General features: G+C 44.0%; 1 protein-coding gene across 6 annotated transcripts in view; it reads right to left on the minus strand.

The window, feature by feature from the left end:
* Window positions 1-10,125: 10,125 nt before the first annotated feature.
* The window catches only part of LOC110486059 (protein jagged-1b), a 44,048-nt gene continuing 31,358 nt past the window's right edge, over window positions 10,126-22,815 (minus strand). For 4 of the 6 annotated variants that reach the window (XM_090196060.1, XM_090196061.1, XM_036942364.2 and 1 more), the window contains exons 14-26: window positions 22,621-22,785; window positions 21,488-21,601; window positions 20,257-20,370; window positions 19,926-20,039; window positions 19,710-19,826; window positions 16,095-16,122; window positions 15,633-15,718; window positions 14,961-15,074; window positions 14,464-14,573; window positions 14,087-14,320; window positions 13,735-13,866; window positions 13,349-13,499; window positions 10,126-13,123 (exon numbers count right to left, since the gene is read on the minus strand). In XM_090196060.1, the coding sequence (XP_090052186.1) occupies window positions 12,576-13,123; window positions 13,349-13,499; window positions 13,735-13,866; window positions 14,087-14,320; window positions 14,464-14,573; window positions 14,961-15,074; window positions 15,633-15,718; window positions 16,095-16,122; window positions 19,710-19,826; window positions 19,926-20,039; window positions 20,257-20,370; window positions 21,488-21,601; window positions 22,621-22,785 (2,027 nt within the window). In that variant the 3' untranslated portion in view covers window positions 10,126-12,575. The remainder of the gene's footprint in view (window positions 13,124-13,348; window positions 13,500-13,734; window positions 13,867-14,086; window positions 14,321-14,463; window positions 14,574-14,960; window positions 15,075-15,632; window positions 15,719-16,094; window positions 16,123-19,709; window positions 19,827-19,925; window positions 20,040-20,256; window positions 20,371-21,487; window positions 21,602-22,620; window positions 22,786-22,815) is intronic. The other 2 variants (XM_090196062.1, XM_036942366.2) reach the window with 1 other exon arrangement.

A 22,815-nucleotide genomic window follows, 5' to 3' on the forward strand; every position in this document is an offset into this window, starting at 1 on the left:
TATGCCTTAACCAACCATGTTGTTCCACCTCCTACATATGCGATGACATCACCTGGTTTAAACATCTCTAGAGACTATATCTCTCTCTTCATTACTCAATGTCTAGGTTTACCTCCAATGTACTCACATCCTACCTTACCTTTGTCTGTACACTATGCCTTGAATCTATGCTATCGTGCCCTTTTACTCTCTGTTCTGAACGTGCTAGACGGCCAGTTCGTATAGTCTTTTTATTTATTTTTTATTTTTTTGTTGTTGAATTTTTACCCCTTTTTCTCCCCAATTTCGTGTTGTATCTTGTCTCATCGCTACAACTCCCTTACTGGCTCGGGAGAGACGAAGGTTGAATGTCATGCGTCCTCCGATACACAACCCAACCAGCCGCACTGCTTCTTAACACAGCGTGCATCCAACCCGGAAGCCAGCCGCACCAATGTGTCGGAGGCTACACCGTGCACCCGGTAACCTTGGCTAGCGCGCACTGCGCCCGGCCCGCCACAGGAGTCGCTGGTGCGCGATGAGACAAGGACATCCCTACCGACCAAGCCCTCCCTAACCCGGACGACGCTAAGCCAATTGTGCGTCGCCCCACGGACCTCCCGGTCGCGGCCGGTTACGACAGAGCCTGGGCGCGAACCCAGGGACTCTGATGGCACAGCTGGCGCTGGAGAACAGCGCCCTTAACCACTGCGCCACCCGGGAGCAGTTCGTATAGTCTTTAGCCGTACCCTTATCCTACTTCTCCTCTGTTCCTCTGGTGATGTGGAGGTTAATCCAGGTCCTGCAGTGCCTAGCTCCACTCCCACCCCCCAGGTGCTCTCATTTGTTGACTTCTGTAAACGTAAAAGCCTTGGTTTCATGCATGTTTACATTAGAAGCCTACTCCCTAAGTTTGTTTTACTCACTGCTTTAGCAAACTCTGCCAACCCAGATGTCTTAGCCGTGTCTGAATCCTGGCTTAGGAAAACCATCAAAAACCCTGAAATCTCCATTGCTAACTTTAACGTTTTCCGCCAAGATAGAATTGCCAAAGGGGGTGGTGATGCAATCTACTGCAAAGATAGCCTGCAGAGTTCTGTATTACTATCTAAGTCTGTACCCAAACAATTTGAGCTTCTACTTCTAAAAATTCACCTTTACAGAAACAAGTCACTGTTGCCGCTTGCTATAGACTTCCCTCTGCCCCCAGCTGTGCCCTCGATGCCATATGTGAATTGATTGCCCCCCATCTATCTTCTGAGCTCGTGCTACTAGGTGACCTAAACTGGGACATGCTTAACACCCCGGCCATCCTACAAACTAAGCTCGATGCCCTCAATCTCACACAAATTATCAATGAACCTACCAGGTACAACCCCAAATCAGTAAACACGGACACCCTCATAGATGTCATCCTAACTAATTCGCCCTACAAATACACCTCTGCTGTTTTCAATCAAGATCTCAGCGATCACTGCCTCATTGTCTGCATCCATAATGGGTCTGCGACCAAACGACCACCCCTCATCACTGTCAAACGCTCCCTGAAACACTTCTGCGAGCAGGCCTTTCTAATCGACCTGGCCGGGGTATCCTGGAATGACATTGACCTCATCCCGTCAGTAGATGATGCCTGGCTATTCTTTAAAAGTGCCTTCCTCACCATCTTAAATAAGCATGCCCCTCTCAAAAAATGAAAAACTAGGAATAGATATAGTCCTTGGTTCACTCCAGACCTGTCTGCACTTGACCGGCACAAAAAAATCCTGTGGCGTTCTGCATTAGCATCGAATAGCCCCCGTGATATGCAACTTTTCAGGGAAGTTAGGAACAAATATACACAGGCAGTTAGAAAAGGTAAGGCAAACTTTTTCAAACAGAAATTTGCATCCTGTAGTACTAACTCAAAAAAGTTCTGGGACACTGTAAAGTCCATGGAGAATAAGAGCACCTCCTCCCAGCTGCCCACTGCTCTGAGGCTAGGAAACACTGTCACCACCGATAAATCTACTATAATTGAGAATTTCAATAAGCATTTCTCTACGGCTGGCCATGCTTTCTACATGGCTACCCCTGCCTCGGTCAACTGCCCGGCACCCTCCACAGCAACCCGCCAAAAACCCCACCATTTCCCCTTTACCCAAATCCAGATAGCTGATGTTCTGAAAGAGCTGCAAAATCTGGACCCCTTCAATTATCTGCCGAAATTGTTGCAACCCCTATTACTAGCCTGTTCAACCTCTCTTTCGCATCGTCTGAGATTCCCAAAGATTGGAAAGCTGCCGCGGTCATCCCCCTCTTCAAAGGGGGTGACACTCTAGACCCAAACAGCTACAGAATATATATCCTAACCTGTCTTTCTAAGGTCTTCAAAAGCCAAGTTACAAACAGATTACTGACCATTTCGAATCCCACCATACCTTCTCCGCTATGCAATCTGGTTTCAGAGCTGGTCATGGGTGCACCTCAGCCACGCTCAAGGTTCTAAACGACATCATTAACCGCCATCAATAAGGGACATTACTGTGCAGCCATATTCATCGACCTGGCCAAGGCTTTCGACTGTCAATCACAACATTCTTATTGGCAGACTCGACAGCCTTGGTTTCTCGCCTCGTTCACCAACTACTTCTCTGATAGAGTTCAGTGTGTCAAATCGGAGGGCCTGTTGTCCGGACCTCTGACAGTCTCTATGGGTGTGCCACAGGGTTCAATTCTCGGGCCGACTCTTTTCTGTATACATCAATGATGTTGCTCTTGCTGCAGGTGATTCTCTGATCCACCTCTACGCAGACGATACCATTCTGTATACTTCTGGCCCCTCCTTGGACACTGTGTTAACTAACCTCCAGACGAGCTTCAGTGCCATACAACTCTCCTTCCGTGGCCTCCAACTCCAGCATCACTACTCTGGACGGCTGATTGACAGAGACTTAGAATATGTGGACAACTACAAATACCTGGGTGTCTGGTTAGACTAAACTCTCCTTCCAGACTCACATTAAGCATCTCCAATCCAAAATTAAATCTAGATTTGGCTTCCTATATCACAACAAAGCATCCTTCACTCATGCTGCCAAACATACCCTCGTAAAACTGACCATCCTACCGATCCTCGACTTCGGTGATGTCATCTATAAAATAGCCTCCAACACTCTACTCAACAAACTGGATGCAGTCTATCACAGTGCCATCCGTTTTGTCACCAAAGCCCCATACACTACCCACCATTGCGACCTGTACACTCTCGTTGGTTGGCCCTCGCTTCATACTCGTCGCCAAACCCACTGGCTACAGGTTATCTACAAGTCTCTGCTAGGTAAAGCCCCGCCTTATCTCAGCTCACTGGTCACCATAGCAGCACCCACTCGTAGCACACGCTCCAGCAGGTATATCTCACTGGTCACCCCCAAAGCCAATTCCTCCTTTGGTCGTCTTTCCTTCCAGTTCTCTGCTGCCCATGACTGGAACGAATTGCAAAAAAACTCTGAAGCTGGAGACTCACATCTCCCTCATCACTGCACCTGTATATAGCCCATCTGTAAACAGCCCATCTACAGTGCGAAAGTATTCGGCCCCCTAAGGGGGCTGAATAATTTTGCACGCCCAATTTTTCAGTTTTTGATTTGTTAAAAAAGTTTGAAATATCCAATAAATGTCGTTCCACTTCATGATTGTGTCCCACTTGTTGTTGATTCTTCACAAAAAAATACAGTTTTATATCTTTATGTTTGAAGCCTGAAATGTGTCAAAAGGTTGCAAAGTTCAAGGGGGCCGAATACTTTCGCAAGGCACTGTATCTACCTACCTCATCCCCATACTGGTATTTATTTATTTATTTTGCTCCTTTGCACCCCAGTATCTCAACTTCTGCCGATCTACCATTCCAGTGTTTAATTGCTTTATTGTAATTACTTCGCCACCATGGCCTATTTATTTTCTTAACTTACCTCATTTGCACTCACTGTATATAGACTTTTTGTTTTCTTTTGTTCTACTGTATTACTGACTGTATGTTTTGTTTATTACGTGTAACTCTGTGTTGTTGTATGTGTCAAATTGCTATCCGTTATCTTGGCCAGGTCGCAGTTGCAAATGAGAACTTGTTCTCAACCCAGCCTACCTGGTTAAATAAACGTAAAATACATTTTTAAAATAAAAAAATAAACAGCGAGTAACAGCAGTGTACAAAACAAATGGGGGGTTTGTCAATGTAATACTCCGGTGGCCATTTGATTAATGGTTCAGGACCTCGGCGTTACTCTGGACCCTGATCTCTCTTTTGAAGAACATATCAAGACCATTTCAAGGACAGCTTTTTTCCATCTACGTAACATTGCAAAAATCAGAAACTTTCTGTCCAAAAATGATGCAGAAAAATTAATCCATGCTTTTGTCACTTCTAGGTTAGACTACTTCAATGCTCTACTTTCCGGCTACCCGGATAAAGCACTAAATAAACTTCAGTTAGTGCTAAATACGGCTGCTAGAATCCTGACTAGAACCAAAAAATGTGATCATATTACTCCAGTGCTAGCCTCTCTACACTGGCTTCCTGTCAAAGCAAGGGCTGATTTCAAGGTTTTACTGCTAACCTACAAAGCATTACATGGGCTTGCTCCTACCTATCTCTCTGATTTGGTCCTGCCGTACATACCTACACGTACGCTACGGTCACAAGACGCAGGCCTCCTAATTGTCCCTAGAATTTCTAAGCAAACAGCTGGAGGCAGGGCTTTCTCCTATAGAGCTCAATTTTTATGGAACGGTCTGCCTACCCATGTCAGAGACGCAAACTCGGTCTCAACCTTTAAGTCTCTACTGAAGACTCATCTCTTCAGTGGGTCATATGATTGAGTGTAGTCTGGCCCAGGAGTGGGAGGGTGAACGGAAAGGCCCTGGAGCAACGAACCGCCCTTGCTGTCTCTGCCTGGCCGGTTCCCCTCTTTCCACTGGGATTCTCTGCCTCTAACCCTATTACAGGGGCTGAGTCACTGGCTTTACTGGGGCTCTCTCATGCCATCCCTGGAGGGGGTGCGTCACCTGAGTGGGTTGAGTCACTGATGTGGTCATCCCACCCCCCCCCCCCCCCCCCTTGGGTTGTGCCGTGGCGGAGGTCTTTGTGGGCTATACTCAGCCTTGTCTCAGGATGGTAAGTTGGTGGTTGGAGATATCCCTCTAGTGGTGTGGGGGCTGTGCTTTGGCAAAGTGGGTGGGGTTATATCCTTCCTGTTTGGCCCTGTCCGGGGGTGTCTCGGAGTGGGCCACAGTGTCTCCTGACCCCTCCTGTCTCAGCCTCCAGTATTTATGCTGCAGTAGTTGTGTCAGTAGTTGTGTCAGTAGTTGTGTCGGGGGGCTAGGGTCAGTTTGTTATATCTGGAGTACTTCTCCTGTCCTATTCGGTGTCCTAAGTGTGCGTTCTCTAATTCTCTCCTTCTCTCTTTCTCTCTCTCGGAGGACCTGAGCCCTAGGACCATGCCCCAGGACTACCTGACATGATGACTCCTTGCTGTCCCCAGTCCACCTGGCTGTGCTGCTGCTCCAGTTTCAACTGTTCTGCCTTATTATTATTCGACCATGCTGGTCATTTATGAACATTTGAACATCTTGGCCATGTTCTGTTATAATCTCCACCCGGCACAGCCAGAAGAGGACTGGCCACCCCACATAGCCTGGTTCCTCTCTAGGTTTCTTCCTGGGTTTTGGCCTTTCTAGGGAGTTTTTCCTAGCCACCGTGCTTCTACGCCTGCATTGCTTGCTGTTTGGGGTTTTAGGCTGGGTTTCTGTACAGCACTTTGAGATATCAGCTGATGTAAGAAGGGCTATATAAATAAATTTGATTTGATTTGATTAATAGGGTTTGAGGCAGAGAATCCCAGTGGAGAGAGGGGAACCGGCCAGGCAGAAACAGCAAGGGCGGTTCGTTGCTCCAGTGCCTTTCCGTTCACCTTCACATTCCTGGGCCAGACTAGACTCAATCATAGGACCTACTGAAGAGATGAGTCTTCAATAAAGACTTAAAGGTTGAGACCAAGTCTGCATCTCTCACATGGGTAGGCAGACCATTCCTGCCTCCAGCTGTTTGCTTGGAAATTCTAGGGACAGTTAGGAGGCCTGCGTCTTGTGACCGTAGCGAACGTGTAGGTATGGACGGCAGGACCAAATCGGAAAGATAGGTAGGAGCAAGTCAATGTAATGCTTTGTAGGTTAGTAGTAAAACCTTAATCAGTCCTTGCCTTAACAGGAAGCCAGTGTAGAGACGCTAGCACTGGAATAATATGATCACATTTTGGGGTTCTAGTCAAGATGTGTTTAGCACTAACTGAAATGTATTTAGTGCCTTATCTGGGTAGCTGGAAAGTAGAGCATTGCAGTAGTCTAACCTAGAAGTGTCAAAATCATGGATTAATCTTTCTGCGTCATTTTTGGACAGAAAGTTTCTGATTTTTGCAATATTACGTAGATGGAAAAAAGCTGTCCTTGAAACAGTCTTGATATGTTCGCCAAAAGAGAGATCAGTGTCCAGAGTAACGGCGAAGTCCTTTACAGTTTCATTTGAGACGACTGTACAACCATCAAGATTAATTGTCAGATTCAACAGAAGATCTCTTTGTTTCTTGGGACCTAGAACAAGCATCTCTGTTTTGTCCGAGTTTAAAAGTATTACGTTTACAGCCATCCACTTCCTTATGTCTGAAACACAGGCTTCCAGCGAGGCCAATTTTGGGGCTTCACCATGTTTCATTGAAATGTACAGCTGTGTGTCATCCACAAAGCAGTGAAAGTTAACATTATGTTTTCGATTGACATCACCAAGAGATAAAATATATAGTGAAAACAATAGTGGTCCTAAAACGGAACCTTGAGGAACACCAAAATGTACAGTTGATTTGTCAGAGGACAAACCATCCACAGAGACAAACCGATGTCTTTCTGACAGAAAAGATCTAAACCAGGCCAGAACTTGTCCGTGTAGACCAATTTGGGTTTCCAATCTCTCCAAAAGAATGTGGTGATCGATGGTATCAAAAGCATCACTAAGATCTAGGAGCACGAGGACAGATGCAGAGCCTCGGTCTGATGCCATTAAAAGGTAATTTACCACCTACACAAGTGCAGTCTCAGTGCTATGATGGGGTCTAAAACCAAAGCAGGAAGTACCAGTGACTTGCTCAATACGGAAGTGGTCAGATGACGCAGATGCTAAGCTAAAGGACTGTTTTGCTAGCACAGACTGGAATAGGTTCCGGGATGCATCCGATGGCATGGAGGAGTATACCACATCAGTTGCCGGCTCATCAATAGGTGCATTAATGACGTTGTCCCCCACATTGACCGTACATGCCCCAACCAGAAACCATGGATTACAGACAACATCCTCACTGAGCTAAAAGGTAGAGCTGCCACTTTTAAGGAGCGGGACTCTAACCCGGATGCTTATAAGAAATCCTGCTATGTCCTCGGACAAACCATAAAACAGGCAAAGTGTAAATACAGGCCTAAGATTGAATCCTATTACACTGGCTCCAACACTTGTCGGATGTGGCAGGGCTTGCAAACTACTATGGACAAAGGGAAGCCCAGCAGAGAGCTGCCCAATGACAACCAGACAAGCTAAATTACTTCTATACGCGCTTAGAGGAAAGCAACACTGAAGCATGCGTGAGAGCACCAGCTGTTCAGGACGACTGTGTGATCATGCTCGCCATAGTCAATGTGAGTAAGTCCTTTAAACAGGTCAACATTCACAAGGCTACAGGGCCAGACGGATTACCAGGACTTGTACTCCGAGCATGTGCTGATCAACAGGCAAGTGTCTCCACTGACATTTTCAACCTCTCCTTGGCCGAGTCTGTAATACCAACATGTTTCAAGCAGACCACCATAGTCCCTGTGCTCAAGAATACCAAGGTAACCTGCCTAAATTACTACAGACTCACGTCTGTAGCTATGAAGGGCTTTGAAAGGCTGGTCATGGCTCACATCAACACCATCAATCCCATAAACCTTAGACCCACCCAAATTTGCATACCGCCCATACAGATCTACAGATTACACAATCTCTATTGCACTCAACACTGCCCATTCCCACATGGACAAAAGGAACACCTACGCCCCTCAAACTTTTTTTACGCTGCTGCTACACGCTGTTTATCTATTATCTATGCATAATCACTTTACCCCAACCTACATGTACATATTACCTCAATTAACCTGTGGCCCCGCACATTGAATCAGTGGTACCCCCTGTATATAGCCTCATTATTGTTATTTTTGCTCTTATTTTTTATAAATTCTTATTTAATAAAAAAAAACTAAACTCTTATTTTCCTTAACTGTATTGTTGGTTAAGGACTTGTAAGTAAGCATTTCACGTTAAGGTCTACATCTGTTGTATTCGGCGCATGCAACAAATAAAATTTGATTCAAGGGCCCTTATAGCAATTGCACTTTGACCCCAGTCAATACATTTTACATATATATATATATATATATATATAACACATTTGTCCGTGAAAGATCCTTCATGGTAATCAGAGAGGAATGAAAATAGTTGTCGACTTTTAAATAGGCTGATACAAAACCTACTTTACCTTGGGAAATGCAGGGTGTCTAATTTTGCCCCGGGGGACGCATTCTTCAGTGAGGTCCGGAGGGTTATATTTCCTAGTCGAAATCGATCCATATTTACTTTCTATTATACCTGACTGTCTAGCTTTCATTTTGGTGATTTTTAGCAAGCTGGACATAGACAAAAAAAAAAACTGTATGAATATAGGTCCATCATTTATACACAGTTTCGATTTGATTTTTTGATTTCTTTCAAAAGTATATTGAGTTCGCCTCCCCCGGTGTAACCTAATGTAGCAAGCATAAAGAGACACCTGAGCGGAGTCCCCACATAGATTGAAAATACTAGCTTTGAAATCTGGAAACATCCGCTTTCTTCCGGCCTCGCGGAAAGTGCACAGAGTGCTATGCATAAACAAAGACACACATACACACCTAACCACCCACAAACCTCATCTCCCTTAAAGTGAGACTGGGGAAATAAAAGCATATTTTGCTGAGAAACCAAGAAGAGAGGAATTGGTTGGCTATTCGTTGGCCAGGAGTCAGCTGAGAGACCACAGTGGTGGAGTGTGTCCAAAACGGTACCTTGTTCCCTATAAAGCACACTACTTAAGTAGACCGAGGCAATAAAAACTTGAGTGCACTAAATAAGGAATATGGTGCCATTTGGGACATAGCTTGAGAGTTGGGAACGATGATCTCTGAATTTTTGCATCCCAAAATAATAAAAACAGGGGAGGCGAGGCCGCAATCCCAAAAAGACGACTAAACTCCCACATCCTCTGATTATACCTCAAATAATCACTAGATCATGAAGACTTTCACTACTTATCAGACTCCGTTTTACATGAGAAGTAGGCTATCCTTCTCCTCCCAATGACAAAGTTTGTGTAATTTGTATAATTGCAATAAACTTGGTGGTTCGAGCCCTGAATGCCGATTGGCTGACAGCCGTGGTATATGAAACCGTATACCACGGGTATGACAAAACATTTTTATAATAGTAATAAAGGCACCTCGGGGGTTTTTGGTATATGGCCAATGGCTGTATCCAGGCACTCCGCGTTGCTCATATGAACAGCCCTCAGCCGTGGTATATTGGCAATATACCACACCCCTTTGTGCCTAAAACACACAAATGCTCCTTTCCCGTTTTTTCAAACCCAGCATAATAAGTAGGGAGAAATCAAGTTGAATATAAATGAAATATCTCAAAGTCAGGGTCAAGTCAAACGGGAGGAAAAATATTGCTTGTTTTTTCCATTTGGAACAATTCCTCTATAAATGCATTTGCAAGTGTCTCATTCTGTTTATTTAGGTGAAAGACAGGCTTGTTCCCACGCATGTTAGGGAGGTGTACAGGCCTTTTAAACTCTCTCACGTTTCTGCCGAGACTGTTAGTGCATGTGTGAGAGAGGACAGGGATAGTCGAGGCTCAAAGGCTCGTCATTGTTCAACACTCAACAGCAAAAATGCGGCAAATCCGCCATGTCGTCTAGTCTACACCCGCCAACTTACGCCACCAGGCAGACCATTTGCCCCAGAAAGCAATGGAAAACAAAGACTAAGCTGTTTTTGTACAAAATATTTTAATAAATATTACTTTCCAAAACAAAACAAAGACTTGCCAGGAACAACCTCCCCCCAAAAATACTTTAATTCTCAAGTTCTTAACACACTAAAGTGAAATGTACACATACTTTCTTAGATCATGATTTTCAGGGCAAACAAAAAATAAATAAAAATGTTTACAGCCTTGTGGTCTCCGTCCAATCCAGAAAGGCTATGTGTCACATGACAGTTTTACAGTGTTCTTATTGGATCTCCTCGCTTCAAGTATCTCAATGGTCGAGTTAGTTTTGCATGGCCCGGTGACCCGAATTTGCTCATTGAAGACCATTCCATTGGTCCTTAAGTGAAATCTCCACCCACCTGGGGCATCGGGTCATGCAAAACGAATTCCACCATTTATTAGAGTTCATTACCATATATGCAAAGTAATCACATACACCGAAAGTATTTTTTTTTATACAAAGGATCTAAGGACATTTTTTCCTGTTCTTGACACTTGTTATGCTGTACATTCAAACATCAGGCTACAAAAAAAAAAAAAAAAATAATCCCTTAAAAGTATTTAATTGGCAAGCAATGTGTCTGCCACATTGCGTTGTTTCAAATGGCCCTCCATGTTATTTTATCCTTTCCCCTGCCATTCCATTTCCATTTAAGAACTTACAAAATAGTCCTGGCAAATATACCATAGAAATGGTTTCAAACAGACATTGTACAAAAACATTTTTTTTTTGTGTGGACAAAAAATGGCCATCTAATTGTTCAAAAATAAACTATTATTTCAAGAACACTTTTGGCATTTATGAAACAAAGTGAGGTTCAAAAGTATTTGGACAGTGAAACATTGTTGTTTTGGTTCTGTACTCCAGCACTTTGGATTTGAAATGATTCAATGACTGAGGTTAAAGTGAAGACTGTCAGCTTTAATTTGTGGGTATTTTAATTGATTCATGTGGATGCTACCATGATTACAGAAAAACAGGAATAATTATGTGTGAGAAAGTTGAGGCATATCACACCACAAAATATGCTTTGCTCACGTTATTGGTAAGGGTGAGAGGTTAGCATGTTCTTGGTATAATCTGTGTGCTTCCAACTTTCTCACTCATCATTCACAATTATATGTAATCATGGTAGCATCCACATTAATGTAGAAGTGTTCAGAAATATTCTATTCATATTTACAATTAGTGACTCAAATGACATTAATATTTAGTTAATTTAGCAGACGCTCTTAAATCAGAGCGACTTACAGTAGTGAGTGCATACATTTTGTACTGGTTCATACTACACTACCCCCCCCCCCCTCCCCTCCTGTGGGAATCAAAACCACAACCCTGGCGTTGCAAGCGCCATACACATGGGACATTATTTACCATTCAATTGGGCAGAAAATAATCTGAAACAACAAACAGAAACTGCATCCAACAAGTTTGTAGAGTCACAAGCTTGATGTAGTCATTGCATGCCAGGAATATGGGACTAAATACTAAACTTAAACACACATCAGTGAATTTGTCCAAATGCTTTTGGTTCCTTGAAATGGGTAGACCATGTAGAAAAAGTTCATTTAAAAAAAAAAAAAAAAAAATTCACACGATATGGATGAAAATACCCTCAAAGTTAAGTTGACCGTCTGCACTTTAACCTCAGTCATTGTATAATTTAAAATCCTAATTACTGTAGTACAGAGCCAAAACAAACAAATTGTCAATGTCTGTATATATTGAAACAATATTTTCAAAAATAAGGAAGTTGTAAGCTTACAAAGCTGTCAAACCTTCAAATCTAAATACATATAAATAAAAGGAATGATATTAAGGCTCTTGATTATTAAGTTAATAAATCAAATATACACAATGATTAATAAAAAAAATATTTACAGATCTATACATCATTCTACATTGACACAAATTCTTCATATCGGCAGCAACTGCTGACAGACTCAACCTGCCCCAAACAAAAATAAATAATAATGTTTTGATAGTTGCTGTGGTATGGTGCTGCGGAAGCGCGTACAAATACAAAACCAGTTAGAGGCTAAACCCACATTAATATTAAATTGTACACTTCGTATGACTAGCGGGTAAAAGCCTGTAAAAAGCCTTCGACAGCAGCTTATCGAACAACGTAGAGATGTTCTTACACGTACATCGAAATTTCCATTTACAGAAGTGCCGCCTCGAAGTTAACTGTTTTTAAAAAAAAAACGCAAACGCAGCACCCGGAAATCCAGCCAAACCACAGCCAACCGTTATTGCCAGTGTGAGCCAGCTTGTCGAAACATAAATTAAACACATGGAAATTTGTCTTCTTTGTGAAGGGTAAATCACAACTTTTTGATTCAAAAATATGACAACAGCATCAACAACTTTGGAGCGCCCCTCAGCTGACCTTCCAACGATGAGAAACCAGTTGAAGTGGTCGGGCCAAGGTCGCCAAGCTGTGCGCTATACAATGAATTCCATTCGGTTTAAGCTCTGCGCCGACTCTAAGTCTCTGTTGTCCTGTTTGTTAATCCAGTTGGGGTGTTTGCCGGCCGTGCGGAGCGGCTGTGGGCTCCGCTCCTCCCGGTCCACTAACGTATATGGCGTATGCCTTGGGAACCTAGCCTTCTGAAACCTCTTCTCAGACTCCTCGTCATCCGAATGGTGGCTACCCACGTCGGAGTTGTTTGTTCTAATTTTGGCGTTGATAAGAGAGTTCTTGTCCTCATAGTGATAGTGGTGGTGGTTGGGGTGTTCTTTAACTGGGGGTAGGCCGTTGGTCAGACCGTGTTTATCGATGGGGTTCTTGATCTGGTTGAGCTGCTCGCGCACGTTGTTGACTGCGTTGTTGGTGTCTTCGGCTGTCGTCGCTGGGGACGACGACTGGGTGTTGACACCCGTGTGGGTGCTGGGCTTTCGGCGCCGCTTGAGGCACCAGATAAAAGCAGAGACCACAGCCAGGAGCCAGATGACGATGACTACGGTCACCAGCAGGGGGACCAGGTAGTCTGCTGGAAGGAGAAAGGGAGGGAAGGCGTTAGTTATCGAAGACTAGAACAAAGGAGGGAGACTCCGATATCGAAAACTATAGTTTAAGCAGGAAGTTGACAGCAGCAGAAATATGATCTACTCCCTCTTCCAATTAAAACATTTGAACTTTCAAACCTAGGTACATAAAACCATCCCACTACTAGTGAAGGTCCTTGCAGAAAAAAAATGGCTGCCTGTGCGCTCACCATTGGGGTTGTGGCTCTGCCTCCTCTGGACGCGGACCTCGATGACGGCTGTGGTGATAGTGCTGTTGCCGTTTCGCTTGCTGACCAGGTCTATGAACTTGTCCGTGATTTCCTTGATAGGGGCCTTGCCTCTTCTGGGGTCCTCCGTCGACTAAAAAAAAAAAAAGAACTAATAGAGTTAAGTCTTCGTACAAGAAATGTGTAACTTCCATATATCACATTTGAAAGAATATTGCGAGAAACAGGACAAATGAATCCTTATGCGAATGTAGTTATTCTTAGGATAAGCTGTTTGCTAAATGACTAATGTATGTTTCAAAATGGTAATTTGCTTATTCTTGACAATCATGGAATTGAGGGCTACATTTTTGCCAAGCGGTACTTACGATGGCTACATGGATCTCGTTGTTGGCTGTGGCCGATGGCTCGCATGTCATGGACACCGAGTACTCTGACGAGAGGTTCCTCACCACATACAGACTCCTTAGCTCGCTGCAGATGTTCTCAACAGTCAAGCCCTGCCACACACACAGAGGTCAAAAGGTTAAATGTATAAGTTCACAAGTATTAAAGTATCGGCATCACAGTTAATCAAAAACTGCAAACTGCTCCTAGTCTTACAAAGGAATATGAAATGCTGCCAAACTGGATGTGACAATGGTTTTGCCATTGGTTAAATTGACTTCCTAGTTTAAGTTTGAACAAATGGTTTTTATGATGTGGCTTGCACCAACTCACCTGTGGCATGGTGTCCTTGTTGAAGGTGAAGGTGACATTGGCACAGTTGCTCTCGGGGTGGCACTTTGCGTGGGGCTTGGGACTGTGGGAGGCCGACCAGCACTCGCCCTGGCTGGGGCATGGCTTGACAAAACAGCACTCGTCCCGGACGGGCACACACATCTGACCGACCGGGCACTCGCCACCGCTGTGGCTTTTACTGTGGACCCGGCAGGATTTGGGACCGCACCAGATCTGGAGGGGGACAGGAATGTGGTCAGTGGTGGTGATAATTTGTGGTCATTCAATGCATAGCTAGCTCACATCCCTATGGGGATTGAATACAGTACAAACAAAACAAAAAAAGCCAGCTTGTCGTAAAACCTGTGGTTTCGTACCATTGTACAGGTGACCTTCCCATTGTGGCACTGGCAGGTGTTGCAATCGTCGTCCCATTTGGTCCCGTCCACGGCCACCAGACCACTGACAACACAGGGTCTCCCAGCAACTGCAAAGCAGGAGGTGGCGATTTTAGTCTCGTCAAGATTGAACCTTAACATTTGCTATAGAGGCCCAAAATCCTAGATGTACTGTGTTTTATTCAGGTTGACTGTTTACGCCAACAGTGACTCTTGTTAAGACTTAGGTTCTTGTGATGTTAATAAAGATATTGTACCGTACACTTATACATTGTTAATCTGATTCGGTAAACACCACCTAAAGAGCTACAGCACAAGGAACAAAAATTCAGACTAAAAGTTTCCAACTAAAATTACAGTCCATTGTCATGGCAAAATCCAACAGGGATAATTACACTGCTGCTCATGATGGAAAATGTATTTATTGAAGCCAGTATGAGCCGCCAAAGGAACACATGGAGGGGTATAGGCCTTACCTTCTTGGCATCTGGGGCCGGCCCTCCCTGGTGGACACAGGCAGCGGTAGCCGTTGATCTCATCTACGCAGGTGGAGCCGAACGCACAAGGCGACGACTGGCACTCGTTGATGTCTGAGGGGACCAGATTGGCAACTGTTAGGGTACTACTCCATTTCTGTCACTTCATCAATCTATATGCATCAGTCCATCTAGCCTACTGACTAACAGACAGTGACTACAAGTCAGACTTCCAAATGAAACACGATACGTCTTGGAACCATTTTCCTTAGACTGATATTTTTCCCAGAGCCACAGACCAAACTGTGCTAATTACAAAGTAGTATAACATCGTAACAAAAAATACCATTTGAAGATCAAATACTTTCAAACTCTACCCTAGTTTCATTCCTAGTTAACAGTTGGACTAACTCTGGGTGGTCAAGTTATCATTGGGAATGAGTGCAGGTGATCAACTTCTCCATCTGAGCTCTCCTTAACTGGATCAAAGGGTTAACCGCAGCGTGAACTTTTCAAGCCATCGCATAAGACTCATCCTCCATTGTGTTGTCCTACAAGCACCACCAAATCCAAAAGACAAACCTGATTCAGCCCCGACTTAACTGACGTTTGTCACAGCTTAAGAATAGTAAGTGGGGTGGGGGGAGAGGAACGCAAATGGTTAACACTCACTAATCCTGCAGTCTGGTCCTGCGAATCCTGCGGCACACTCACACCGGTACCAGTTATCTCCGTCCACACAGGTTCCACTGTTATAGCTGCAGGGAAAAGGATAGAGAGAGGTCAGGGGGTCATAGCTCTTAACCAATAAGAATTTACTAAACGGGTTGGAAATGTAATTCCATGTTTTAGGAAGTATCTAAATAAGCATCACTCAAGAATTCCCTCTGCATTAAATGATTTCACCATAAAAACAGTTTAACAGATACATTTATATTATTCTTAAAAATGCCATTGGGTCGAAGAGGAAGTGGATCAAGGTACAATGTCTGATTGTGAAGGCTTGAGCAAACAGGGTTACGTGAGTTGTTTGTGGCTCTTTGTTGACGACGAGTGTATGTGTGTTATCAGCAACAGGACATTCCTGAGGGCAGATATGTTTACTGGGTCTAACTTGGCTTGGGATTGACTTACCAAGGGTGGGGATTGCAGTCGTTGGAATCTGTAAAATGAGAAATATAAGAAAATTGTGTTAGACACAGTAGAGGTTGACTGATTAAAATCGGGCCAATTAATTAGGGACGATTTCAAGTTCATATAACAAAATCGGTAATCTGCCTTTTTGGACGATTACATTGCAATCCACGAGGAGAATGGGTGGCAGGCTGACCACCTGTTACAGAAGTACAGCATCAAAAGGACCTTGTGGCTGCAAGGTAAGTTGCTCGCTAGCTTTAAACTTACCTTAGAAAAAAAAGCAATCAAGCTTCACATAATCACCACTTAACTACACATGGATGATATTACTAGGTTAACTAACTTGTTTTGCGGTGCCTGTTAAATCATCGAATCACAGCCTACTTCAACTTTCCCAAACAGGTGATGATGTAACGAAAGTGCTTTCGCAGAAAAAGCACAATTGTTGCACTAATGTACCTAACCATAAACATCAATGCCTTTCTTAAAATCAATACACAAGTATATTAGGTTTTTACCTGTATATGTAGCTAAGAATTTAATGTTAGCAGGCAATATTAACTAGGGAAATTGTGTCACTTCTCTTGCGTTCAGTGCAAGCAGAGTCAGGGTATATGCAGGAGTTTGGGCTTGCTGGCTCGTTGCGAACTGTGTAACGACCGTCATTAATTTGCCAGAATTTTACATAATTATAACATTGAAGGTTGTGCAATGTAACAGCAATATTTAGACTTAGGGTACCACGCATTCGATTAAATATGGAACGGTTCCGTATTTCACTGAAAGAATAAAGATTTTGTTTTCGAAATTAGAATTTCCGGGTTTGACCATATTAAATGACCAAAGGCTCGTATTTGTGTGTTTTTTATATTATAATTAAGTCTATGATTTGATAGAGTAGTCTGAGCGGTGGCAGGCAGCAGCAGGCTTGTAAGCATTAATTCAAACAGCGCTTTACTGTGTTTGCCAGTGTAACAGTATAACTTTAGACGGTCCCCTCGCCCATACCCGGGCGCGAACCAGGGACCCTCTTCACACATCGACAACAGTCACCCACGAAGCATCGTTACCCATCACTCCACAAAAGCCGCGGCCCTTGCAGAGCAATGGGAACCACACTTCAAGGTCTCAGAGCAAGTGATTTCACCGATTGAAACGCTATTTAGCGCGCACCACCGCTAACTAGCTAGCTATTTCACATCCGTTACACCAGCAGCTCTTAGCAATGCTTGAGACACAGAACTGTTTATGACTTCAAGCCTATCAACAACTCCCGAGATAAGGCTGACAATACTAAAGTGCCTATAAGAACATCCAATAGTCAAAGGTATAAGGTACAAATGGTATAGAGAGAAATTGTCATATAATAAGTACAACCTAAAACTTCTCAACTGGGAATAATGAAGACTCGTGTTAAAAGGAACCACCAGCTTTCATATGTTCTCATGTTCTGAGCAAGGACCTTAAAATGTTGGCTTTTTTTTACATGGTACATATTGCACTTTTACTTTCTTCTCCAACACTGTTTTTGCATTATTTAAACCAAATTGAACATGTTTCATTATTTATGTATTATATTAAATTCAAATAAGTGTTCATTGTTCATTCAATATTGTTGCAGTTGTAATTGTCATTATTACAAATATATAAACTGCTCAAAAAAATAAAGGGAACACTTAAACAACACAATGTAACTCCAAGTAAATCACACTTCTGTGAAAATCAAACTGTCCACTTAGAAAGCAACACTGATTGACAATAAATGTCACATGCTGTTGTGCAAATGGAATAGACAACAGGTGGAAATTATAGGCAATTAGCAAGACACCCCCAATAAAGGAGTGGTTCTGCAGGTGATAACCACAGACCACTTCTCAGTTCCTATGCTTCCTGGCTGATGTTTTGGTCACTTTTGAATGCTGGCGGTGCTTTCACTCTAGTGGTAGCATGAGACGGAGTCTACAACCCGCACAAGTGGCTCAGGTAGTGCAGCTCATCCAGGATGGCACATCAATGCGAGCTGTGGCAAGAAGGGTTGCTGTGTCTGTCAGCGTAGTGTCCAGAGCATGGAGGCACTACCAGGAGACAGGCCAGTACATCAGGAGACGTGGAGGAGGCCGTAGGAGGGCAACAACCCAGCAGCAGGACCGCTACCCCCGCCTTTGTGCAAGGAGGAGCAGGAGGAACACTGCCAAGATCCCTGCAAAATGACCTCCAGCAGGACACAAATGTGCATGTGTCTGCTCAAACGGTCAGAAACAGACTCCATGAGGGTGGTATGAGGGCCCAACGTCCACAGGTGGGGGTTGTGCTTACAGTTTGGCATTTGTCAGAGAACACCAAGATTGGCAAATTTGCCACTGGCGCCCTGTGTTCTTCACAGATGAAAGCAGGTTCACACTGAGCACATGTGACAGACGTGACAGTCTGGAGACGCCGTGGAGAACATTCTGCTGCCTGCAACATCCTCCAGCATGACCGGTTTGGCGGTGGGTCAGTCATGGTGTGGGGTGACATTTCTTTGGGGGGCCGCACAGCCCTCCATGTGCTCGCCAGAGGTAGCCTGACTGCCATTAGGTACCGAGATGAGATCCTCAGACCCCTTGTGAGACCATATGCTGGTGCGGTTGGCCCTGGGTTCCTACTAATGCAAGACAATGCTAGACCTCATGTGGCTGGAGTGTGTCAGCAGTTCCTGCAAGAGGAAGGCATTGATGCTATGGACTGGCCCGCCCGTTCCCCAGACCTGAATCCAATTGAGCACATCTGGGACAGCATGTCTCGCTGACTTATGCACCACAGACTGTCCAGGAGTTGGCGGATGCTTTAGTCCAGGTCTGGGAGGAGATCCCTCAGGAGACCATCCGCCACCTCATCAGGAGCATGCCCAGGCATTGTAGGGAGGTCATACAGGCACGTGGAGGCCACACACACACACTACTGAGCCTCATTTTGACTTGTTTAAAGGACATTACATCAAAGTTGGATCAGCCTGTAGTGTGGTTTTCCACTTTAATTTTGAGTGTGACTCCAAATCCAGACCTCCATGGGTTGATAAATTTGATTTCCATTGATCATTTGTGTGATTTTGTCGTCAGCACATTCAACTATGTAAAGAAAAAATGATTTAATAAGAATATTTCATTCATTCAGATCTAGGATGTGTTATTTTAGTGTTCCCTTTATTAGCAGTTAAATAAATATAAATAAATATATATAAAATAAAAAAATTTGCACGATTAACCAACAGTCTTTTTTTAGTCCTCCAATAATCAGTATCGAAAAATTATAAATCGCTCGACCGTTTGAATATTAACTCAAGATGAGTGTGTGGCTAGCTGAGGCCACATACCATTAATCTAAGAAATAAAAAAAAGTACATAAAACGTTTCCTATTGTTAAGATTTAGCTAGATACATTCTTTACATAGTGGACAAAGGCCAGACTGTACTCATCTACTATGGCAGATTAAAATGTAGTGCAACTGAATATTACACTATCAAGTTGTTATGAACAACTAATAGTGCAAAAAAAAACTACAATTCTCTACTAAAGATGTATTATCTACCCCAGTCACTGGGACAAGGGAGGACACACTCTGGGATCACTCACTTTGGTTGCAGGTCAGGCCCTCCCAGCCCTCTTTGCAGACACAGGTGAAAGAGTCTCCACTGACCACACAGGTGCCTCCGTTCTCACAAGGGCTAGGCAGACAGCTGCTGTTCTTAGCTGGAGAAGCAAACACAACCTTTAGCCAACATGCTAGCTAGCTGGAAAATGCTACAGAGCTAGCTGCAATAATTTAGCACTGCTGGCTATGCTACATACCTATATTACAGGTGGAACCATCCCATCCGGCGGCACACATGCATTTGAAGGTGTCCCCTTCATCGTAGCACGTTCCGCCATTGTTGCATGTCGCCTCGTCACACTGGCTCTCCCCTGGAAGCAAAAAAGACTACATGTTAGCAACTGTTCATAGTCAATGTCAGGAAACCATTAGGCCCTAACACATACAGGTTTAATTTATGCACAAACACACCCTTTCGAACACGTACAAGCATGCACACATGCTTACATCACAACATACGGCCGTCCCAGGGCGGAAAAATAAAATTTTAAAAAAAAGTGCGCGATACTGTAGTAAAGGAGGGCTTACTTGAGTGACATGTCTTGCCCTTCCATCCGTTCTTACACTCACAGTAGAAGTCATTCACCAGGTCCCGGCACGTGCCGCGGTTACGACAGGGGTTGGTGTTGCAGTCGTCAATGTCTGAGGAGACAAGACAGAGACAAACATGAAATGCCAAAACTAAAAAAAAACTGCCTGTTCGGCTTTCACGGAGAAAGAAAAACATGCCGAGATTTTTCTGCCATTTTAATCCTTGCCGGGCTGCCTAAACGCTGTTTTTTTTCAGGTCGCATAAGTCAAATTTTCAGAATGGAAAAACACTAAGTGTAAAATTCAATGACAACATCTGGTTTTCAAGTATGTATAAAAGATAAATGGACCTATATATATTTTTTCATAACGTTATTTTTGTTAGTTCTCAAATCACCAAAATAAAAGCTAGACAGTCAGGGAGAATAAAACATTATTTTGGGAATTAACTCAGCAGTATTTATTTTGTTATTATGTTTGAGCAAAAGAGCATGATCCATGGCAAAAATGCATAGAATTGCAGGAAACTAGCTTTAAAACAAACATTTTCTCTCAACTGTATGGCAAAAATGTTATAATTCCAAGAAATTAGCTTTAAAACTGCAAAAAAAAGAATCTCAGCTCCATGGAGAAATGTGTAGAATTGCAGAAAATTGGCTTAAATTCTAAAATGCCTCTACAATTTTCTCTAAAATGTAGCTGCGCCGACAGCTGACATCGCTCATTGCCACCCCCAACACCTAATCCTTTTTTTTTTTTTTTTAAACAGAAAAGTTACAACATGGGCCTAATGATCATCCATATATCCCCAGTCACTTGAAGGCTTGAAACAAGCGGGATTATTTGGTAGCACTTTGTGTGTTGCCTATGCATTAGGAATGCAATATGGAAGTGTTATGTTTAGCCTACCAGACGTTATAATGCGGATAAACAAGTCTTCAATATTAAGAAGCAAGACAGATGAAGTCAATGCACTCTTCCACCTGCATGTAATGCATAAGCACATGTATAGACTTGTGTACCACTGTATGAATACCTTTGTAATAATACAAACAAAAAGAACCGTGAGCTTTTACGAACACTTGTACCACGTTGTGGGGTGATTGTAGGCAACTTGTATATAAAACTTCAATAACAATGTATTATCCACCGGTGGGTCAAAGAAAGTGAAATCCATATAAACAAATACGACTACATAACAGTGCGGCGAGAGGAAAATTAAACTTACTGTTGTCGCAGTTGGGTCCCTCCCAACCCTCGGCACAGATGCACTGGTACAGGCTGACTTTGTCAATACACGTTCCCCCGTTCTGACACGGGCCGCTTTCACAGTCATTTATATCTGAGAGCGTGTGAAAGAAAGGGGGGGAAACATGAGCAAAAGACTGAAGAATATGCACAATAATCAAGCCACGCCATCAAGGCGTGCACCATGAAATCCCTTCAAGGACTTATTTAGCATTGCCGTTTTTTTAATACAGTTTCTTAGAACACATGAACGATTCACATTGTTTCCACATTACACATCCAACGGAGGCCTTGCCGTTTCCCTAGTGCTCCATTTATTTTAGCCGTCGTCTCCGGTCAAGTAACCTCCCACCAAAAACCCTCATTCCCAAAACTCCCTCTTCTGTCACCCAAAACCACAACAGAGAGCTTGGTGTTGGGTGTGTGAGTGCGTGGGAGAGACAAGGCCAGGCAAGAACAGGCAGACTTCCTGGCTTAAGAAAATGAGAGTTAGGGGTGGGGAGGCATGGAACCCCCACTCATTTAACAACTTCCCCACCCCTTGACAGGCTAGCGAAGGCTGGACAGGGTCATTAATCAAGGACTGTGTCTGAGAGACAGAATAGGCCTCGCCTGGGGCCTCCAGTCCTCCATTAGAGCTGATAACCCAGTGACTTTCAGGGCCAGCCCGCCTGACCTCTCTGGGCTAGGGAGCTGGCAGCTAAAATGGCCATCCATCAAACAGGGAGCTAATAATTATCGTCGGGGGGGGGGGGGGGGTCACCACCAGAGCGCGAGAGAGCGAGAGAGCGAGAGAGAGAGATCTTGTCAAGCGCCAGGAACAATCGTTATAACGGGGAGGGAGATTCTTGTGGTGTACTTGTGGTCGGAACGAAGCAGGGTTTTTAAAGAAGATCCGCTTCAAGAAGGGCCCATCCTGTCCTCTACCACCCCTGCAATACCATTCTCCATCCATGCTCTGCCCTATCCACCTCATAATTCTGCCACATTTTCTCTTCTATCCATGCCTCCATCACACCCCGACATTGATCCCTTAATTCACACATCTAGCCATCCTCCAGTCAGCCATTCATCCACCGTTTTTCTCCCATTGGAACTGTGGGAGTCACTTACTCTCATGGCAGTATGTCCCAGTGAAGCCCTCCTGGCACTCGCAGCTGAACTGGCCCCCAGCCTGGCTCCGGCAGCGCCCGTGGGGCCCGCACACATTGGACGAAATCAGACGCATGCCCCCAGGGGTGCTGTTGGATGCCACGGCAACCGTGCAGCTGTCAATCACTGAGGGAGAGAGGGTGAGGTCAGGACAGT

The sequence above is a fragment of the Oncorhynchus mykiss genome, chromosome 13, assembly GCF_057628025.1.
Source record: "Oncorhynchus mykiss isolate SJ-2025 chromosome 13, ASM5762802v1, whole genome shotgun sequence".
Classification (NCBI taxonomy): Eukaryota; Metazoa; Chordata; class Actinopteri; order Salmoniformes; family Salmonidae; genus Oncorhynchus; species Oncorhynchus mykiss.